This window comes from Podarcis bocagei (assembly GCF_964188305.1).
Source record: "Podarcis bocagei genome assembly, chromosome: 4".
Lineage (NCBI taxonomy): Eukaryota > Metazoa > Chordata > Lepidosauria > Squamata > Lacertidae > Podarcis > Podarcis bocagei.
In genome coordinates, this window is record NC_138128.1 from 23,030,995 (window position 1) to 23,044,695 (window position 13,701).

General features: G+C 44.0%; 1 protein-coding gene across 2 annotated transcripts in view; it reads right to left on the reverse strand.

Moving 5' to 3' along the window:
* Positions 1-515: 515 nt before the first annotated feature.
* KCNAB1 (potassium voltage-gated channel subfamily A regulatory beta subunit 1) overlaps positions 516-13,701 on the reverse strand; it is a 217,664-nt gene continuing 204,478 nt past the window's right edge. For both annotated transcript variants that reach the window (XM_081190502.1, XM_081190503.1), the window contains exons 11-14: positions 11,625-11,719; positions 9,412-9,532; positions 4,499-4,587; positions 516-4,290 (exon numbers count right to left, since the gene is read on the reverse strand). In XM_081190502.1, the coding sequence (XP_081046628.1) occupies positions 4,201-4,290; positions 4,499-4,587; positions 9,412-9,532; positions 11,625-11,719 (395 nt within the window). In that variant the 3' untranslated portion in view covers positions 516-4,200. The remainder of the gene's footprint in view (positions 4,291-4,498; positions 4,588-9,411; positions 9,533-11,624; positions 11,720-13,701) is intronic.

Below are 13,701 nucleotides of genomic sequence, written 5' to 3' on the forward strand. Positions count from 1 at the left end.
AGCTGACTTTTCTCTGTAACAGTGGTGATGGAATAACCCTTGTTAATTGCTTAAAATTTGAAGACAATGGGGGGGGGGCAGAGACACCCTGAGGATTTCTGTGAAGCCATGTAGGCTGTCTCAAATGAAGAAAAACTTCGAATAAATCTTCCGAAGAAGAGAGTGTGTCTCTAAGGCAATCAAAAATATCCTCACCTCCCCCTTCCCCCCCAACCCTACTGCATTCCATACTTCAAATCAATGTATGTTAATAGTCACTGGTATCTTATGAGAGACACTGCCCTTTAAATCTGTCTTTAGCTAATGCTCTCGATGAATGAACATTTTCTTTCCTATCAAGCACTCTGTGTAATGTGGTTATCCCTACTGGGAAAGAAAAGTAATATGTATTGATTTTCAAAGTAATGAATCAGAAAGATACAGTCCTATTTTAATCCTAATAATGTAGGCTCTCCACCACTACCCTCCCTGCCCCCGCTCCACCACTCCAAATTAATGGAGCCAAAGTAATTAAGCTAGGTGCATAAAATGCCTTTATTATGTCCAAGCAGAAATAGAAAGCAGTTCCTAGTATACAGCAGCTGAATTCATTTACACAGACCATTGCTTTGATTAAACACATTAAAAGAGGGAAAAGTATTTTTTTTCTTTAGAACTCGGTGCCTTCTGTAAGCTCCGTTGCTAGGACTGTCCGATGAACAGTTCAAATGCAAAGGCCCTGTTTGATGGAGGGGAGGGAGGAGGAGGCTGTGATTCGGAAGCTTAAGCTTCACACATGGTGCGACCTATATGTGCAAATGCACCTTTGCTGCTTTCTGTGGGACGGTACATGTTCCATGTTCTAACCCAGACTTTCCTCTAAGTTCATTGCAGCAGCCGGAGCAAATCTTTGGTGAATAATGAAAACAGATTTGCTCGTGCCGCCGAAATGTGATGAATAAGTTGTGCCAGGCAGAGAAAGACTGTTCATTGAAGCTTTGCCACCCAGACCAGATGAATGGAGTTGAATACATGTGCATGATACCCCTGCCCACCAGGTGAACTGGAAGATTTGTGGATATGAAACTTGGCTTTATGGCCATTTGCCTTTAGCAACAAGAGCAATTATCCGTGAAAGCAGGTTTCACATCAGTTGCCCCAGATCCAGGCTATCGTATGCAAAAAAGATGAAATGCTTGTTCGCCATTTTGGGGTAAGGATACTCATCTGGGGCCAGAGTTAGGCAATATGAAATTATTGCTGATAAGGTACAGCATCAAAAAGGAAGCCATTGTGTAGCAGTGGGTATTTAGTATGCTTCTGGATCTGGGTCTTGAGCTGCAATCCTATGGATTAGGCCCCACTGAGTACACAGATTGCAGTTCGTGTCTGTCCTTTAGAGTGCAGGCTGTGGAAGTGAGATGTAGTAAACTAAAAGGATATTTGTACTTTCCATATAAATACAGTGTTCCCTGCTCAAAGGCCTTGGCACCTCCCCACCCCCAATTGTATGCACTTATATAATTTATTACAGAGGTGAGGAGCCACTCCAGATGTTGGACAGTGGCTCCATCCGCTGGCCATGCTGGCTGGGGTTGATGCAAGTCAGAGTCCAAGATCTGTAGGCTCTCAGGCTCCCCACCTGTGTTTTACAGTAGTGGATCTCAAAACCATCTTGAGACTTCAATTAGACATGAAAAAGTGGACCTATCCACAAACGTAATAAAACATCTCAGCTGAGAAGACCTCATTTCTGTTGGCCAAGCCCATTGAAGAAAAAGAAGAGTCCATGATAAGGTCTTTGCAGCCCACAAAATCAAAGTATTCATGGAAAGTAAGAGATGACAGGGTTGTAGCTGGGAGGGTGTGTTGTTCCTAAACAGTGTTTTCAAATGCAATGGTTTGAAGGATTTCTAGAATACACATATCATATGATAGAGATATACAAATCAAGAGGCACAAAACAGCTGCATTTCATCACTGTGGGATCATTGCCAATTGGATACAACCATGCAAATGGGGCAGGATAGGAGTGGGAAGAAGGGAGAGGAGATCTCCTTATCTGTATTAATCATCTGCCCATCGAATGAGACAGATGGATGCCAACAACAACACCTACCCATCAAATGATTGCTTTCAAGAGCAGAATGGTGTGGGATCAGCCTTCTACCTGGCTGCGCTGCCTAGGGCAGATGGATCTTGTACTCCAAAACATTGGGGGGAACCAGGTTGGGGAAAGCTGTTCTAGACTCTTTCTAGCTCTTTGATTGCTGATGCTTATGGGCTGATTTACACACAACACTCGCAATTTTCAGTAACGCTGACTTCTAGCTACACTGCTAAAGGAGCTTGCCCAAACCAGCCAGCTTCCATTTGCACTTGGCAAAGCTTGATGTTTTTGGCATCCCACCACTGGTACTTAAAAAAAGATGCTCTTGTTGCATCAAGATGCTCTTGTCCATCACAGGCCATCCTGTGCCACTGGCATGTGCATGTTAAGTCCAGTGCTTGGCAATGCTTACCATTCAGCAGCACAAGATCACTGAAAACCACAGCTGCCATGTGCCAAAACAAGGATCGGGAACCAAAACCCATGATGTAATGATGATCCTAAATACAGTTTGGAAACGAAAGTGAGAAAAGGCAGAGGAGATTGGGCAAACATAACATTTCCTGGGATCCATTAAACTGTGATGAAGTGCTTACAAACCGCATCAGGCTTTTCGATGGAGGTACAAAAGGGGAAATGAAACCCTTTCCAGTACACCTTCAGAAAATTGTACAACTCTGCACATTTTGTACATTTATTATACATTATATTAGTTAAGTTTAAGTAATCAAAGTTGCAGTAACTACGTCTACAAGCTGCCAAAAGTAAAGCAGGTTCTAAGAAAACAGCATTAAATTATGGCATTTTTTATTTCCGTTTTTGCAGCAGCAAAATGATTATGTGAATTTTACTTGCCTAGCCTAGCCTCTTTCAGCCTGATCCTAAGCACGTTGACTCAGGTGGGGGGGGGGACCTCTGTTCTGATGGTGCAAACCTCTAAGGGGGAACATGTGGCCCTCTCCAGATATTTTTGGACTCCCAGCTCCTATCAACCACTATGGCCAGCAGTTAAGGATAAATTGGTGCTGTTTTCCAGCAACATCTGGCGAGCCGAAGGTGAACCACCTCTGCTTTAAGCAGGTGACAGAACTACAACCTTTACTCTTTTTATTTTTAAATGCCGTAAAGCTAATGGCTACAATCCAGCTTAAGTTAAGCACTGTGAAGTCTCCCCACCCCCAAAATGGGGAGTGTAGAGCATATGCATTCAATCCCGTGCACTTTTCCTTGGAATTAAATCCCAGTGTGTTCAATAGGGTTTACATACTCCCTGGTAAGTGTGCACAGAAGTGTAGCCAATGGTTGCTTAGCTTTGGATGGATCGAGTCCATTCCCCACCCCACCAGTGAATCTGGAGCTACCATATACAACCTGCCTCTGAAATCCTAAAATAACTGGAAGGCAAAGATGCCATCCTCTGTAATTCTTTGATTTTCTGCCTTTAAATGGACAGCCCGTACTCCCCTAAACAAAGTCCAAACTAGGCTAGTATCCTAGAACTCAGATTCAGCATAAAAAAATGCAAATGGAAAAACACACACCCAAACTTACTCATCTTCAAGATAGCTCGAAGAATTTTTATGCTTGCAATTGTCTGATATGCGTCTTTGACCTATACCTGTATCTGGCTTTTGTGTTCGTTGAAAAAATATATCTGTACATCCTTCTTCTAATTTCCAAGTAACTAAAGCTTAGAAGAAATCTTTTATTGTTTCTTTACAATGTGTATTTTCACTGCATAAATGGGAAGTGCCGAGAGGATAATAAGGGTCAACAGGGAGCGGGCACGACCCGGCAAGAAGTTGTGCACAAACTCTGCGGAAATGAATGCTAGCGCACAATGTCCTGCAGGATCTCATTCGTTTCAACAGGGCTTGTGCTGGAAAATCTGACTGTAGTAAAAAAGAAGAAGAAGCAAAAAAGCAAAGGCAATCTCAGCTGTAAAGAGAGATCGGCTGTGCTTTTGGATCCCGGCGCAGCACGCCGCCTTGGAGAATCTAGTACACAACAGAGACTGCCGAATAATTCTAATCAGGATATTATTGACTTGGTACTGTACTAAGTACAGAGCGCTATTTTAGCCATGCAGTCCAGTTTAATCATGCAATGCATTAGGATCTGTAGTCCTTCTTGCTGTAAGGTTTGTTCCCCAAGATGTTATCGATCTCGTTCACAATGTGGGACGTCATCTTCGGAAGAACCTGTAAGCATAAAAGCGGGCGGCATACGTTCAGGATCATTACGTGCTTTCAGTTCACCAATTAAAACAAAAACAACATTTTGCTCCAAAGGAATGCAGGTAAAGATGGGTTATGCTCTGTGTTCAAAACTTACATACATTTGAATAAATTTGCCTATTTTGATCATCCATTTGCTTTGGCTCATCACAAATCAAGATTTTGTACTTGCCTGTATGGCACCAAGATTCTCTATTAGCTGCTCCGGATTGGAAGATCCTAAGAGGACAGAGCTCACACCCTCGTTACGTAGACACCAAGCTGGGAAGACAGAAAAGCCCATGGCTGTGTTAGGGCTGGTATCGGTTGATGCTGGTGAGCAACCTTAGTTCAGAGGCTTATCTCATGCAGTGGTTAAGACCTTATCATTCAGACATTTTTCCAGATAGGTTTTATTTTTTTTTTAACACCGCTGTGATAAGAAGAAAAGAAATTATGTGGCATTTGGCTACAAACAAAACTTGCTTATGCCCCATCTGCAATCTATTGCAGGGACCTGTCAGGGACAGGCTAGACCATGCGTAGGCAAACTAAGGCCCGGGGGCCGGATCTGACCCAACTGCCTTCTAAATCCGGCCCGCGGATGGTCCGGGAATCAGTGTGTTTTTACATAAGTAAAATGTGTTTTTTTATTTAAAATGCATCTCTGGGTTATTTGTGGGGCATAGGAATTTGTTCATTCCCACCCCCCAAATATAGTCTGGCCCCCCACAAGGTCTGAGGGACAGTGCTGAAAAAGTTTGCTGACCCCTGGGCTAGCCACTGAAGAGTGGTCACTGTGTACAGAGGAGAGGACATTGGGAGAATGGGGTGTTGCAGACTGACTTGGGTCAGTGACCTGAGGGAACCTGTAACAGCCAGGAGACGAGAGTCAGGGGCAGGAGAAGCTGCAGGGCTGAATAATGAAGAACAGGTGCAGGAGGAGGAAGAGATAGACCAGGCTGCTGTAGAGTTGAAGGCTTCCACATCTTCTCCTGCCCACACCTCTCCTGCTCTGCTGTCTTCCAGGACGAGAAGAGGATTGAAGAGGGAGGAGCAGAAGCAGGTTGCATGCTGAGGCAGTCTTCACCTGCTTGTGTGTAGCTCAGGTGGGGAAGATACATAACCTGAGGCCTCTCTGTTGCTGCAACAGCCTCATCGAGTGCACGGCTAGGAGTAGCTGAGGAACCTACGACTGATAGACATGCCTTTTCCTAACTTGCAAGTGTACTTTTGACAATACACTTAATTCTGCCCTCTGGACATTCCGTACTGTGACAGGACACCTTTTCAGCTCAAGGGCCACATTCCCTCTCTAGGCAGCTTTTCCAAGGGCCACATGTCAGAGGTAGGTAGAGCCAGAAGCAAAAAGCAGGCAGAGCAACAAAATAAATGAAATTAGGAGCACACAGGTGATGGTGCCGAGGTGAACCGAAACCTATTCTGTGCAGCCACTTTGGGCTACTGCCTTCTGGGGAACGTCCATTGCCATCACATACTGCCTTTGCTTTCTCCCCGGTTGCAGATGACGAGAAGCTTGTTCCTTTGCTGGTTTGTAAAACTGTGACGAGCGCTTCATGGCTTACATTGTCTAGCCAGCATCCAGAGAAGTGGGATTGGGCCGCATTGCTTACCTGGTTTCCCAATGTGGAGGACGCTTCTGGTAACTGACAGAAAGAGACGGAGGGGTGAGGTGATGGGCAGGTTGGTGCGGTGCAGGTGTTATGGCAGGAGCAGGGAATTAGCTTCCCCTCTGTGTCCGCACCATGCCTGCCTCCCTAGTGTCTCGCCCCTCTCAGCTACCAGCAGTGACCTCAGCATTCGGAAGCCAAGTAACCAGCACTGCCCCATCTTGCTGGCTGCTACAGAATCTGGATTGTTTTGTTTTAAACTTATTCCTGCACTGAATGTATTAGCTGATTTTTTTTGAAAAGTCATCTGCCAGGGCCAGAAGTGATATTTGAACTTCATCAGACCATTTATCTCCCACCCCGTCATCCCTGTGAAACATTTAAATCGTGTCTTTGCCAAGGCAAGAACGAGACAGCACAGTTAAACATGATTAATGGTCTCTCTTGAATTTCTGCGCTGTGTTAGCTCTATTTTTGCAGCCTGAGTCAATCAGGGCTACACAGCTGTTGGGAAGGAACTGTGCTGGGGGGGGGGGGAGATTAAAAGGGAAAAAATCCAGTCCTGCTCATGATTATTTCATAGTGATCGCTAGCCCAACTTTGTTGCTGTCGTCCATAAAAACAGCTATTCTTCCCACCCCAAAAGATAATGCAGTCAGTAGCTGTATCCAGTATCCGGCAAGGTACTTGGATGACTTTGTAAATATTTGCATTCCATAACCAGGCTTGCTGTATTGTTGGGTAAAACAATAGACATCCTGGAAAAAGACAGCATTTTTACTGCAGCAGCAGGCGGAAGGAAATTAGGGGATAAATCACAGGTCAGGGGTAGAGCATTTCTTTTCTGGCAGAAGATCCCAGGCTTGGTTCTTGGCATCTCCAATTAAAAGGGTCTCAGAGTCGGAGGATATATCTGCCTGAGACCCCCAGGAGCTCTACTGCTAGAATAAACAGCACTGGGCTACATAGAGAAATGTTCTGATGCAGTATAAGGCAGCAGCATACATTCATTCCATTCTAGGTCTCTGTGGGTCACCTGAAGATTTGGCTTGCATCCATATTGGGAGGGACTTGCAAGTGGAAATCGGAGAGAAGTTAGTTTGATCCAGTTAACATTTTTAGGTAAACTTACCTAATTTGTGCTGCCTGAAACAAGGTGTGAACTAAAACAAAAGCAATCTTCAAATTTTGCAATTCTTTGAATTTTGCAATGCAGTTATCAAGTCAAGTAACACATACAAAAATGCATGTACTGGAGTAAAGTGTACAAAAAAATGCACAAATCAGTGAAAAAATGAATTATGTTGGGGGAAACGGCTTTGCATATTAGATTGAATTCACTAAAATGGAGATGAAATTTCACAAGGACTTTTATTAGAATTGCTAACTGATGTGGAAGTGTGGAGAACTGATAAAATTTGGAAAGTGAGAGAAACAAAAATTGACAGATTGGCTCATCCCTGCTTGCAAGCGCAAAACCACAGGAGCTGAGAACACCCGTGCTGAGAATCAGTGAGGGACCAGGGCCCAGTGTGTGTCCCACTTCAGCCTGAAAAAACCCAAGTCTAAATCAGTACACTATCTTGCCTCTGTCAGTCATGGCAACGTCCTTTGCAAATATGAGAAGAACAATTATCCTCTGCCAGAAGCTGTTATTTAATCAGATTCTGCTTTGTGGGAATTATCTCAGTTACAAGGGGATTTATCTTTATTGCCCTGACTGTGAACTGTCCTAGTGTTTTGAAAGGACTTCCTTCTAAATCAGGGATAGTTGCTGTGGTTCCTGCCAGATGTGGACCTTCAACTCCCATCAGCCCCAGCCAACATAGCCAGTGGTCAGTGACGTTGGGAACAGTTGTCCAACAACATCTGGAAGACCCCCATAGCTTTTCCTCTTCGCTGGCAAGTCTTTTAGCCTCTTTCCCAAAGGGATGCTGCATCTGTTTCTTAGGATTTCATGGTACACTCAATTGGTTTTAATCAGGGTTGCAATTAATTAATGTTTAATTTGTTAATGATTGTTTGATTAAACCCTTTTAATCAGCAAATAGTGTCCCTAATTTAATCAGCCAGCAGGTTTTTGTTTTTTAAAAAAAATATTTTTAAGGCAAGTACTATCTTAAAAGAGCATTCCCCTTTTCTTTCACATAGTGGGGACCTTCTAAGATTATGACAATGTGGTGCACATTATCTAGAAACACGTACGCTTCCTACTTCAGAAATATGGTTTTTACCCCTTAAGTAAATATATGCAAATGTAATCAATAACCATAAACCAGCTGAAACTCATATGAGAAGGGGCATGGTTCAGTGGTAGAGCAAGAGGTCTTAGGCTCATTCCTAGGCATGCATCTCTAAGTAGGGCTGGGAGAGAACTCTGTCTGAAATGCTAGAGAAGAACAACAACAACAACCATTTATTATTTATACCCTGTCCATCTGGCTGGGTTTCCCCAGCCACTTTGGGTCAATACTGACCTAGATGGTCCAAAGAACTCTGTACAGTCATACCTTGGTTGTTGAATGCCTTGGTACTCCTATGTTTCGGCTCCTGAATGATCAAAACTCAAAAGTGAGTGTTCCAGTTTCCAAAAAATTTTTTGGAAGCCGAACGGACTTCCAGAACACATTCGAAAACCAAGGTATGGCTGTATATGATAGCTTCCTATGAACCTTAATTGATCATAAGACGCTTGATTAAGTTGGGTGTTGTTTCTTTATGCCACCCTCAGCTTTGGGAAAGCAGTATAGAAATGATTTAGATAAATGCACAAAATAAAATTAGCCATTGAAGACCACTGCAACCAACTCTCAAAAAAGGCATTGGATAAGTACCTCCTTTGTATCGCAAGCAGCTCACAGTGCCAGCCCAACTGAACATCACTAATGATACAGGTTTCTTGGGGGGGGTGTATTTGTCTATGTGTTCTTGACATAATAATAGTTCATTAAAGGTAAAGGTAAAGGAACCCCTAACCATTAGGTCCAGTCACGGATGACCCTGGGGTTGCGGCGCTCATCTCGCTTTATTGGCCGAGGGAGGCGGCGTACAGCTTCCAGGTCATGTGGCCAGCATGACTAAGCCGATTCTGGCGAACCAGAGCAGCGCACGGAAACACCATTTACCTTCCCGCCGGAGCGGTACCTATTTATCTACTTGCACTTTGATGTGCTTTCATTAGTGGTGGATTATGGGGCTATACTGTAACCAAAGAGGGATTCTCCACCCCACCCCACCCCACCCCACACAACATTTGTGGTATGAAAAGTTACAGGATTGCAGCAGAAAGTTACACACTATGCACTGATTGGAAGTGAAGCAGTGTGACTGCCCCAAAACCCGAGCAGGCACAAATAGTATTGAATGCGGAGTTGTGTCTGACTTCGCTGAGAGCATTGTGAATATGAATAGTTATGAATACACAATGCAAAAGACATTTGGAAGTGCCCAGAGGGAGACTTTCAGAATCACTCACCAACGGCCAGCTGAGGTAGGGTGCATCCGAGGCGTTCAGCAATGGGGAAGAGATCTTTCAGCTTCGACTGCTGTTTCCTCCCTTCCTCGCTCACAATCTTCTCCTTTAGCCACTGATAGCACTGGGGAAGCAGAAGACAACAAGATGTTAAAAGGAAGAGAAACCTTAGAACCCTGCAGTTTAAATCATGCACTGCTCTGTTAGAGCCACTCTCTATGTCACAGCTGCCAAGGGTGCTGGCAACTCACTGTGTAAGCTGAGGCCATGGAGTAGCATTTCCCCATCAGCAACGGCAGGGGTGCAATGTGAGATGCGATAGCTTGAGCACATGCAGTGAACACTAAACATTATGGCAGAGGGATGGGAAACTGGGCTGCAGCTGCCTCTGGTATGACATATTGGCCAACTCAAGGAGTGCTTTCTCTGGGCAATACTTGTTTTCCAATGTTTTAGTGCTCTCTGGGTGAAAGAAGGAGCTCAGTGAGTTTATGAATGCTACACTCTGGAGAGAAATGGGGGAGAAATGAGCTCCTGGCTCTCAATCGCAGAGCTAGCAAGCAAACAAAAACTCGGTTATCCTTTGGCCGCCAATCTCTAGTGCTGGACAAATCCATTTTCCTTAAACATGTGGAGCTTTGATGATTGCTTTCAAACATACCACAATGATTTCAGTGTGCTGCCATCCTTCAAAATGTCAAACAAGGTTGCTGTGAGGGGCATGGGGTGGTGGTGGTTTGGCAACAGTGACAGTATGTCACAGATAAGAGGCTATACTAAACAGGCTGCAACAGCAGCCAGTCAATGTGTCCAGGCAATTCATGTCAATATGTCCTTGTTAAGTTTCCTTTAAAAAGGCTTAGAAGCAATTCTGGATACAATTTGTGGCTGACATGCCAGCTTGATTTAATCAATAACGCCAGGAACGAAAACACTGATCTAAGTGTTTCAGAGCAGACTAAAGGCTGTGGAGGGACATCTGTTGGTCTTCAGTATATATATACCGAGGCTGGGAAACCTTTTTCAGCCTGAGAGATGCATTCATTCCCTTGTGGGCAACCATTGGGGGCCATGGGCAAGTGGTGGATGGTGTCAGAGGCAAATATGTGTAGCAGCACACGGCTGGCCAACTGTTCAATTGCATCCCAGTCTGGTGCAAAGATGCACAGCCACGGAAAAGTTTAAACTGTCTCTAGGTCTCCTCCACCTCCACCTCTTGCGTAGTGAAAGCCTATCATGTATTCTTATCTAGCCCCACACAAATGAATCTTACTAATCAGTGTTATGTACTGAGTTGAATAGGATCCAAAATGCAGCAGTCTGATTGGTCCCAGAACAATGCAGCAGTATGATTGGTCTGCAGGAGCCACCCAATCCAGCTCCAGATGGAAGTGAATCTACAACCTGATTGGCCTACAGGAGAATTCCGGAATTAGCCAATCATGTGCAGCCCATTGTGTAAATAATGTATATAAAGCAGATACTTTGAGGGGACTTTCATTCCTCCTCACCACTATGAGCTGAATAAAGAGGATGAAATCCACTCTCGACTCTGAGTATATTTCAATCAGGGAAGCAAGAAGAGATAACATGGAAACATGTATGTAACAGGCAACTTGGATGTTCTCCAAGAATACTTAATGAAATCAGAATCTATATCCACTTTATGAATAAAATCAAAATGGCAAGCAATGGGATAGGCTTGTATTTCATGCTAGTCATACTCGGCGTAGACCTCAGCAACAATGTTCTCATTAATGCTGAAATCTTGATTGTCAAGGGAATTATTAAAATAAAAAAATTCCTTCCAGTAGCACCTTAAAGACCAACTAAGTTAGTTCTTGATATAAGCTTTCGTGTGCATGCACACTTCTTCAGATACACTGTATCTGAAGAAGTGTGCATGCACACGAAAGCTCATACCAAGAACTAACTTAGTTGGTCTTTAAGGTACTACTGGAAGGAATTTTTTTTATTTTGACTATGGCAGACCAACACGGCTACCTATCTACTAAGGGAATTATTATTATTGTTGCTATTTATTAAATTTGTATACTGCCCTTTACTTGTAGATCTCAGGGGAAATTCTTTCCGTCATTCAAACATGTGCTTCTTCACACTTTTCACCTACCATCTTGAGCTCAGAAAAGACGTTTCTCTAGAGCACGGGGGGAAATATATTGTGATCGTACAAGTGGTTAGCATGGGGAAAATACCTTCAAAGAAGCCCTTGAGCTTTCAGGAATTCCATTGGCGTATTTCCCTGAGACAATCCCACAGGCGAGAGGGGACCACGTCATTGCTCCAACTCCTGCAGAACAACCAATCAGACAAGAGATAGCAGTGAGATACAGTGGTACCCTGGGTTACATATGCTTCAGGTTACATACGCTTCAGGTTACAGACTCCGCTAACCCAGAAATAGTACCACAGGTTAAGAACTTTGCTTCAGGATGAGAACAGCAATCGTGCTCTGGCAGTGTGGCAGCAGCAGGAGGCCCCATTAGCTAAAGTGGTGCTTCAGGTTAAGAACCGTTTCAGGTTAAGAACGGACCTCCAGAATGAATTAAGTACTTAACCCGAGGTACCACTGTAATGTTAACATGATCCTGTAGACACCTCCCCCTCTCTCTCTCTCTCTCTCTCTCTCTCTCTCTCTCTCTCACACACACACACACACACACACACACACACACGTGTGTTACGGATTACATAAGCAAATAAAAGCAAACATATACAGTGGTGCCTCGCAAGACGAAATTAATTCATTCCGTGAGTTTTTTCGCCTAGCGAATTTTTCGTCTTGCGAACCACGGTGTCGGAAAAGTTTTGGAAAAGCTTCAAAAACCACCAAAAACCTCAAAAAAGGCTACCACACCGCGTTCTATGTTGCTCCTCGAAGTCAAGTCGCAACTGTATTAACGGTGTTAAGAAAAAGGAAACAAACTTGCAAAAAACGCAAGACGTTTTCATTTTGCGAAGCAAGCCCATGAGGAAATTCATCTTGCGAAGCATCTCAAAAACCGCAAAACCCTTTCGTCTAGCGAGTTTTCCGTCTTGTGAGGCCTTCGTCTTGCGGGGCACCACTGTACCACAAATGACCAAAGTACATTTGCTATGAGGAAAAACTACATCATTTGTCCTTTATAGTTTAGAAAAACAGAAGGCTGAGCTTCCAGGGGCTGGAGGGCCGGAGGCAACATGATAGAGTTTTATAAAATTACAGATGGTGTAGAGAAAGAGAGACGTTTTCCTCCCTCCTTCATAATAATAGAAGTTGGGAGCATTCAATGGAACCATTGCTTAGTGGGCAGAACCACAGCAGATTCCTGACAGTGGGACCAGTGCTGTTTTACTGGGAGAGGGAGGGAGAGGGATGAAGGCCGTATCTTGTGTGGGTTCCCCAGCAAAGATGATTCAGTATTCCCACAGCAGCTTCTGCACAGCTTCTACCGCTTGGTAAGCGACAGCGACTCCATCGCTGGGCAAGCTGCCCCCGAGTGAAACTGATTGGCAGGAGGTTCAGGAGAGGCAGAAACAAGCAATTCTTCCCACAAAGCATAATTTAAACATGAAATTCATCGGCATGGGACATTGCGATGGATGCAAACTCAGACGGCTTTCGGAGGGGAAGAAGGCAAATTTGTGGAGGGTCTGCTGGCGGCTGTCAATCATGAAGACTGAATCATGAAGATTGAATGATTCACTGCCTCTCTTGAAAGGCAGTGAATTTTAGTTGCTGGGAAGCAACAATGGAAGAGAACTATTTTTTTATTTTTTTTAGTGATTTAAACAATTTCTATATTGCTGGACTTGTGAGTGGTGTACAAGAAATACAATACAGAAAAGGGGAACATCATTTTAAACTATAAAATCAGACTCCAAGTTAAAATGCTTGCTGGAATAATAATAAAGTCTTCAGTAGGGGCTAGAAGCTGCACAGGAGGTGCTAGGAGGTGCTGTCTGACCTCAGCTGGAAGATTGTTCCATAAAATTGGACCCACAACAATAATACATGGCTTCTGGAGCATCTGAGATGCGCATCTGAGCCATGGGGGACTGCTAACATTGAAGACTTCAATATCAGGGCAGGGATATTAGGGATTAGGTGGTCCTTGAGGTACCCTGGGCCCAAGTTATTAAGTGCCTTGTAAATTAATACCAGAGCCTATTGCCCTCATGCTCTGCTCATGAGTTTCCTAGATACATCTCATTGGAACTGGCATAGTGGAGGGGGAATGTGGGAGAGTGCATCTCCAGGACCTTTCTCCAGAGTGACAGCCATGTTTCCAA